At 41.5% G+C, this 9,271-nt stretch overlaps 1 protein-coding gene across 1 annotated transcript; it reads right to left on the bottom strand.

Moving 5' to 3' along the window:
* Positions 1-270: 270 nt before the first annotated feature.
* On the bottom strand, positions 271-849 carry LOC145676600 (baculoviral IAP repeat-containing protein 7-B-like). Its single transcript, XM_081747433.1, has one exon. The coding sequence runs from the start codon at positions 847-849 to the stop codon at positions 271-273; it is 579 nt and encodes a 192-aa protein (XP_081603559.1).
* Between the last annotated feature and the right edge of the window lie 8,422 nt (positions 850-9,271).

Raw genomic sequence — 9,271 nt, 5'->3', positions numbered from 1 at the left:
CGGAATACCAGTTGTACTTCTTCAAGGAGACAAATTTTACACAGGGAATTTTGAGGGGAGGGGGTGTGATTGTCTGTGGGGTGGTCGGAATTTTCAACAACCTCATTAGCGGCGACCGGGATCTCAGTATCTGGCAATACTACTGGTTGTGGGGTAGGTTGGGGTTGATCTTGGGATGCCGGCTGTAACACGCGAGTGACGAAATCTTGGCCCTTATGAAGTAAGAGAAAAGCGCAGCGGGGCGCATAACGCGCGTGTTCTACCCAGGGGTCATCGGTGGGCTCCCATCGATGAAGGCCCTGACCACAAAAAAAAACAGATAGTTTGGTCTCCTTTTTTCGCATAAAAGAAACCAGCTCGACTTAATGCCTGTGGAGTTTGAGCTAGCGCAGGGGGCCACAAGGAAAAGGACTCCAATCGTTGTTCTTCGAGAGTGTAGTGTGGATATTTGGGTCCAGTTATTGTGATTTCTGAAGTACCTGCGATGGCAGGGGAGTGCCCCTGTGAGGATGAGAGACGCTCTGGGCGGGAATTGGGCATATACGTCCAATGATAGGGGCCACATTCGTCTCTACCTTTTGGAAAATTCTTTAAGAGCAGGCAAGAAGGTGAACACTGACGATGCAATTCGGTCGGATCATCCCCTGGTTCAAAAAGACCAATCTGCAGATTACAAAATATACAAGCTACTCTATCTGGTTTGCAGAGGAAATAGAATCCAGCGCGTGCTAACGAAGCGGGCGAAATAAAAGATACCGACCAGTCAGTAAAAGTTGATAATCGAACATTTTCATCACGTAGAGCATCCATGGATGGACCAGGTGCAGATGGTGTGGGTGTAGGCTCCATGGTGGCTAGAGGAGGAGGAGACAATAAACAAAAAATAAGATATAATAGTGTTCCTAAAAGAAAGAGATCTGGAGAGAGAGAGTGATATGTTGAGATGGGGGGATAGGCGCCCCCTTTTCGTTTTTGAGCTTGTTGTAATTATCGTCCTAGCGTAATATAAATATAAGGTATGCCAATGGGCCGTGTTTAATTGCGTTATTTATTTTATAGGTTTGGGTTTATCCAGTAACACTTACGTATCGCGGCGGCGATTGTTGCTGACAGTATGGGCGACGGCGAGCTCGTACAAGAGCACGTCTACGCAGTGTAATGCCAGTAAAAATAACAGACAACAGTCCGATGACCAAGGTAATTACCATAAATACTATATTAATGATAAACATTGTCGAATAATCTGTTAACCTAGGTTCTGAATATGGGAATCCTGAACGAAGGGTACATGGGTGACAAATGAAAGGTACGGTCTCACTTGGTATGTCTTGAAGCCATTGCACAGGAATTAGTTTTACAACACGTGCTTTTTCCACGTGATGAGTAATGCAAGGATAAATAGATTGTTGTACAACCCCTTGTAGTCGCACAGAGCATCTACAACCAAGATTTATCAAAAAACTGCCATAATCATCTGGGGACATCATATTTGGAATGTCCGTTTCTGGGCATGAAATATGAATCGACAATCCACGTCGGGCAAGAATCGTGACAGTAGTGAAATTTAACCGGTGAAATAAATCAACCGATGGGAGATATTTGCATTTCAGAGGACAATTGTCGCGGATGGCCGAAGAATTTGAGTGCAAAAGCGATAGGAGACAGGGTATTATGGAGAATTCGTGCGGTTGAAATTCACGAGCTAAACAAATGGTCTCCTTTGAAAAATCACAGTCTACGGTCATAAGTTTATTGGACGGCCATCGGGTTACTATATGTTGGATAGGTAGATCCACATGACAAACTTCCTTACTCCTTTGGAAAGGAATAATACGCAAATGTTGGAGTTGTAAGGTAGTTCCGCGTTGTCGTAAAGGAATTTTAATAGCCATGATGACTTGTGTAGGCGCAATGATACATTCACTAAGTTTATACGAGTAGAGAATCGAAATATCTGAGGGGGGTATGACTAACTCATACTCTGTTGTCTTAAGCCGGTGTTCTAATTCATAAGTCAAGTTAAGTAATAAATCAGGGGGGAGTAAGGTAGGGGTGATAGAGTTCGTTAAGCATGTTGCAACCAATTGATCCCACGTTTGAATGTTATGAACAGTTCGTAAGGTTTTCCATGGAATCATTGACGCATGTTGAGCTAACCTTAAGTTACCAAGAAAGGTTTGGAGCTGTGAAGTAGTAATCCAAGCTTGCTTAACGTGGACTTTCGTGACAAAGACAAAGGCATAGCCTTGCTGATTATGATCTTGCATGAGTACTTCTAGATTATTTGGAGGTAGTTTGTTCCAAATGTTTTGTCCATCGGGCGGTACGAACGACTCGTATAGAAATTCAAGTACTAGTGGTAACGATGAATCATAAAGGATAACGTGCGGATCACTGTCTGTAATCACGCCAGAATGGGCAAGGGTCGAAAGTTCTAGAGCATGCGCCTCACCAGTAGCGAGCAATAGTAACGTGATCGTTGCTAGTCATAAATTAGTATTACGAGGAGGGGCTGGGGGACGTCGGTCCTGACTCGAGGAGGGTTCCTCTAGGGGTTGGGGGGTAGGTGGAGGGGGGTTTCGAAGAACAGAAAAAACTCGAAGACACAGTGTCTTATAACAACAAAATAGAATAATTCCCGAAATTGTTATTCCAATAACGGCATAAAGTAGTGGTTCTGTTATCTCATGAATAATGCCTTGAGCTTTCACCGGCTGGGGGTAAGTAAGCAGAAGAGGCCACAGAGTGCTCTTTAAACGAAGGGTCATATAAATCATGCATAAGGTAAGAACAGTGTTCCATACGAACAAAATCGTAAGATACGGTCTGCCACTGATATCTGATACTTTAATTGTTTGGGGAAGTGCGATGGGGGTTAGCCTATGAGATTGTAATGGCGGCTCATAGTAGGTTACCTTTACTGACCAATTTTGGTTTAATGTCACATTAAGGTCGGTGAATTCCAATTCACCTAAGAGATTTTTAGGTAATTTAAGAGTCTCTAAGGGTAACCAAGTTAAGGGTAGTAAACGCTTGACGGCAGGATCCATGATGGAGTCCTTGGGGCATGGGAAACGGGGAGGAATTCGTAAATGAGAATTAATTTCCAACGCACACTTACAGTGCAGGCTAACTTTGAGAGACCCAGGAGTAAAAGGATCCTGTTGAAGACTTTCACTCTTGTCTGGGCATATCATGGTCATTTGACGGGGAGGGTTAGTAATAAGATAGGTGTCTTCACTCAAGGGAGTGATAATGGGTTGTACGTGTGGATAACAAGTAAATGCACAAAATTGATTGATTTCCGCGACCGAAGATGTTTGCCACAAATGATAGATACAATTCGGAGCTTGGAAAGATGTACGTGTTATTTCCGGTATTTTACAAAGTCCATCAGGTCTGTTCAAACACGTGATAATATCGTAGTCGGTTAAAATAGTTTCATATTCAGAATTAGTAGCCAGTAGGGCCGGTTCATGTATTACCTTGCACGTTTGATTTTGGTAGTGAAATGGTAATGGAATCAAACGGAATAATTTTATGGGGTGCGCCCCACGAGTGATTGGAATTTTGGCAATCAACGTCACACTATTTCCTACAAAATGGCAGGTGGTTGTACGTAAATTATAGTAGCGAAATATTTCCGATTGTGGTATAGCCAATGAATATCCTTGTTTCTGAAGTCGAAGCGCTAAAACCTGTAAATCACGCGCTAATTGTTTGGGGTTAACTGCTGTTAACGACATACTTCCCTCAATGCAAGCAGTGTGGATGTCCTTATGTTGGCGCTCGTATTGGAGCGTAGCAAGGAGCTTGCTTAGGGTGAGAACTTGCACTGACAATGCGGTATCATGATTACGAGCTACTTGCTCGATTACCCTATTTACTGCCTTCTGAAGCGATTTCACTTTATCCTGTATTGAATGTACAGCATTGTTCACTTGGGTAGAGAAATTTCTTGTAGAGTCTCGAGTCAATAGTATGTTATGATGATCTGAATGTATTTGATCCACTATTTGATTCAACAATTCACCCATCTTTCTTTGGTTGGTAACGTAATTTTGGAAGGTACTTTTCGACACAGTGTTACAACACCAAGAGAGAAAGCTACCAATGAAATCTAAACCGCGTTTTGTTTTATCTGTTCGAAATGCTGTGAGGTCAAGAAATTCTTGCTGCAATTGTAAGTCAGTGATCTTTTGGATTTCTACAATTGATTGCAACAATGTACATGAATGTTCAGACGCCTCTCTAGTCTGATCGCAATAACCGGAAGTGAACGCTTGCTGAAGAGTTTTGAATTCATCATGCAACTGAGGTAGATTGTATATGGGTATGGTATAAGCCAATATAGCTAACTTATGATAGGGTACCTGAGAAGTTAGTAGTTCCCAAAACACTCCTGCATTCGCAAGTACAGGAAGAACGCTTTCCTGGTTGGATAATGGAAGACAAGAACTTCCAATTCCCAATATAACAAAAAGATAATGACGAATTAACATTTTTCTGAAAGAAACAATAAACAGAAACAATTATATAGGATAACATATCGCCGAGAAACCCGGCTTACGACGGTATGATAATAATGCCTTATTTATTTATTTGCATTGGACCATCAACTATTGTGTCAAATCAACAGGGATATGTTTAATATTAATAAGGTAGAGTAATCACGTATAGTCTGACCGTGGGTTTTATATATTTAGGGGTTCTTTGCCTTAAGGTACCGGTTAAAAAGAAATGTATTCCTCTTCCAAAACCTCATTCCATGTGACTGGTCGGGAGGCAACTCGCAGTTGGAGGGTTGCATCACTTGTTCCCATTACCAGGAATATGCGAAATGCGAACCCGTACGTAGCGTACACACTTCTCATCCAACGCGTGGTTTTTAAACCAAAAAGTTTCAACCATCCCTTGAAAAGGATAAGGTTTCCTATCTGACAATATCGAAATGCAAGATAGCGTCGCAGATAGTATCGAAAAAAGGGTGGAAGTATCTTGGAAGCTTGTCGGGAGGGAATGAATGCAAATAGCTTATCCCAGAGTTTTCTTTCCCACAATGTTATGTACGTCCACACTCGTAGGGGAATGACACTACCTCTATTAGTGGTGATATGGCAGCGTCGATCTCCAGAATTGGAATCCGTAAGAATATCCGTTTCCGGAGAGAGACAACAAGAACAGTGTTCCTGTATCCATCGAGCGATGCTGGACATACCTAAGATAGGCTATTGTTTGATCCGTTAAATTATTAACCGTATCCGCAAGGGCTTTGGGGGACAATTGTCGGTATATTAGGCTAAGACAGATAACTTCTAGGGCTTCCAGGAAATCTACAGATAAATGGACATATACCAAGTCCGGGGGCAGTTGTCGATTTATGCAAGATAGAATTTGAGCCACAAAGGATTTTGCAAAATATTTCCGCTGAGAGATGCGAGTGAAGAGCGGCATGGGGCGTACAGCTAAGTGATAAAAGTTTTAACTTACAACCTTGTCCTGAGACTGACCTTCTACCGTCTGACCTCTCTACGAAAGATAAAACGATAATTATATGGTCATCGTAAATGAATTGTGACTTATAGGGGATAGTTGTCTGTTTCTATTAGACTTAGCTACTAATGATCTTATTACTATTATGTCATGCCTTAATTTGTTTAGTTACTTATTTATTTATTTATTTATTTATTTTAATGAGTAATTCTCTCTCCTATCTCTTTCCAGATCGGGGATCTAGGAGCCGTTATCATCCACAATTTATCGAAGAGGAAGGCGGTACATATGAAGTGTAAGGTGGGAGGATCTTATGGTTCATCACAAGTATTAATCTTTGTTATGGCTTTACCGCTCTCCTTCTCCTTCGGACATTAGGTCCTCTAACATACAAAATGGATCCGCCCAAGAGGGTGATTCTATTTTTTTCGAGTACCAGCTGTGTAATTTTAGTACTTGCTGGATTCCACATTCAAAATGATTTTGTAAGTGCTCTGAAAGGGGCCAGGGTACTATGGGGTCAGGCAACTGGTCTAAGGAAACATTAATCAAAGGTTTAAGATCCAGGATAAACCATTCCTGGCATGCTTCTCTTAAGGCGGCTGCCGTCGGCTCGCCATAAACGAACACCGTGGATCCCATTGGGATCTTGTTTTTAATTTCGCCTAACGCTTCATGTAAATAACATTCTCCTTGGTCATACTCTAGCGACTGGACTTGTTCATAAAGTCATGCGGTAATTTGTTGATCTGGGGTAAGTTGATCATGGGTGATATAGGGTTTTAAAATATAATTTATGGGATCCAACTCTAGTAGCTGTTGGCTAGTCCGTGGGGGCACTATCAAAGCTGATAGTTCCTTGTATATTTGAAGTCCGGGCGCTAGTTGAAGGCCTTCCAGCGCGAAGAAATAAGCGGGAGCAATGTGAAAGTTGTTCGTTTGGCTTACACTTTCATTTATTTCCGCGTCCTCGCTATCCAGTTGTAGGAATTCCTTTTCTTCCCAGAAATGTGCCATGTCAGAATATAAATTCTATAATTAAAGGGAAAACACAACATTGGACCTTGGTGCTGCCATGGTCGGGTTGCACTTAATCTACCTTATTCTATTTTTAACCTTAACTTATTTATTACCCAAATTTGTCCTTACCTCTATATACTAGCGATTAACTAGTATTGGTCAAACCTGACAAAATGTTCACCAGAAAAAGAAAAATCGGTTATTATTTCTGCTTGTTGGGTGGAACCGAAGGATTATTTTCTTTAGTCTGATCCCTTGTAGTCACTGTCGATTTTTGTGGACCCTGTGAAGTCCGGCCGAAGGTGTTTGGCCTTCCTCCATTTACTTTAGGGTTCCATTTATTCTGCATATCACGGGTGTTTGTTTGCTCTTGTGGGCGGACTGCAGGGGCTTTGTCAGTAAGGGGTGTCCCTGAAATATGAGTTTTAGCCCAACATTGAGCACGCAAGTGTTTCGGTCGTCCACATCTATAGCACTTCAAGGGGCCTCGAGTTGGAGCCTTTTCGACCGAGACAGATTGCAATTTTGAGAATTTGGGTTTTGGGGGTTGAATCTTCCTGGCTATCTGGGTCTTTACTTCTTTTTGTTGTGGCTTAGTGGTGGATGGCAAAGAGATTTGTTCTCGACGCAACTGCGAGCGTACTCGAGCTTTTTCATACCGTTCAAGAGCCAGTTTTACCTCTTCCGGGGTGTCACACCCTTTTTCAATGACATAACTAAGGGCATCAGCCGGTAAACCTCGCAATAAATGCTGGAATTTATCCTCGTCACTCATATGCGGAGAAACACGTTGGCATAGCTTCATCATGGCATAGTAATATTGCGAGTATGTTTCGGTCGGTTTCTTCATTCTATTATGAAGGCTAGCATAACTGTCGGACAATTGATCAGTGTTTCCAAAAGCAGCGCGCAACTTCTGTTCTGCGTCTTCAAATTTAGTTAGGGCTTGTAGTTCATCACAATTTATTTCATAAAAATCGCGTGCAGGACCGTACAAGTAAGCAACAAGGTACTTTATGCAATCAGTGTCATTCCATTTATATAACTTCGCGGCCAATTTGAAGGTTTGAAGGAAGTCCTCCAAGGACTCTCCCGGGGTTCCGCCATAGTTATCAATTTTGATGCTAGGAACCTTGGGTGATACAGCCGTAGTATTTGCCGTAGCCATCCTGAAATTATTTACCCTATATATATATTTTTTAAAGCGTCAAGCAGATAAGCAGTATTTATGAGGGTTTCAGTATAACTTACTTGACCTTATACACTTTACCAGATCGTTTTGGTGTTCAACCAGAAGTTTTGTCTGTTGAAAGAGTAATAACATTTGTAAATTATCATCTTCCAATTACCTTGTTCTTGGGTTTAATGTTGAACCCTTTAGTACTACTGATTAGTACTATCATTACTACCAATAGTATTTATAATTTTACGAGATCCCAATACCACTAGTTAGCGAATTCTTTACACTGTGCTTAACCTATGTTTAACCACCGTACGGTTTTACTTATATGATTTAGTTCTGGGTGTAACTTCTTCATGTTTCTGAAGTAAGGAGCTCCTTTTTTTTTTTATACTAACTCGGTTAAACCTAGGTTCAAGCTCCGCGAGTACTCTCTTTTTCTTTTTTTTTTTTTAAATATAGTGGCTTGAGCAGGTTGAAATTTGGAGAAAGGGGGGAGCAAGAGTTACAAAAGAAGGGGGATATTTCCTTCCTTTTCTTGTATATATTTTTACAACAAAATTTAGGGCGCAGTATTCTCCCGCCCATCGCGAAGGCTCGGACTCATTCATACTTTGTAGCTGCCGAAGTTTTCCTTCCGGCCTCCAAGGATAGAAGGGAAAATATTATTTCCAACCCCAACATTATTGTTTTCTGCACAGCGTAGCGGCATTGAATATGGTGAGAATTTTGGCGCCAGTTCATCACACTCAAGGCGGCTACACATTAGTGTAATGGTTCCCCCTCTGTTATAACATTTTTTTTTTTTTTTAATCCTCCTCACTATCGCCAGATACCTCCTCCGAAGTCAACCTATCTCGCGGATAGTACTTCTTTAATCTTTCGATTGTTACAATCTGGGTGCGGCTGGGATCCGATACTAATTCAATTTTGCAGGCATTAGTAGGGGAAATACTTCTAAGGTAATACGGTCCTATAAATTTTGGTGTCAGCTTAGGAGAAATATCCTTCTTAGGCAAATAATCTCGACATAATACTAAGTCACCAACCTTTAATTTAATAGGTTGTCTAGTGCGATCAACTCGTAACTTAGTCTGTTGCTGTACTTGTGTCATGGCCTGCTGGGCTAACTTACGGATTATCTTCAATTGTTTCTGGTGTTCCTGTATTTTCGTAAATTGATACTGGGTGTCCAATTGAGTGGGAAATCTTGCCTTTTGACCAAAGACAATCTCGTATGGGGAGTATTTTCTAATGGGTGAGGGTGACACATTATAAGCATATGCACACAGGCGGACATATTCCGCCCACTTAGTAGGCTGCTTAGCCGTGTACTTAGTTAGGAAATTTGCAATGACAGAATTGAATTGCTCACACAGCCCGTTTGTTGATGGTTTAAATGCTGCAGTTCGAACATGTTTAATGTCAAATAAGTCATTCAGTTCGGCCATTACCGTTGATAAAAAATTACTTCCTCTATCCGTCAGTACCTCTTTAGGGGGGCCAAAACGCGTGATTAACTCGTCCAACATGGCCCTAGCCACTGTCGGGGCTTTAATATTTCGTAGCGTACTAATA

Source organism: Thermobia domestica, unplaced genomic scaffold (genome assembly GCF_964235325.1).
Source record: "Thermobia domestica unplaced genomic scaffold, izTheDome1.hap1.1 HAP1_SCAFFOLD_238, whole genome shotgun sequence".
Taxonomy (NCBI): Eukaryota; Metazoa; Arthropoda; class Insecta; order Zygentoma; family Lepismatidae; genus Thermobia; species Thermobia domestica.
The sequence above is the reverse complement of the archived record's forward strand: the minus strand, read 5'-3'. Positions and strand labels throughout refer to the sequence as shown.

Excerpts from the sequence above, each read along its gene's own strand:
- LOC145676600 (XM_081747433.1), bottom strand. The coding sequence starts at position 849 with ATGGAGCCTACACCCACACCATCTGCACCTGGTCCATCCATGGATGCT.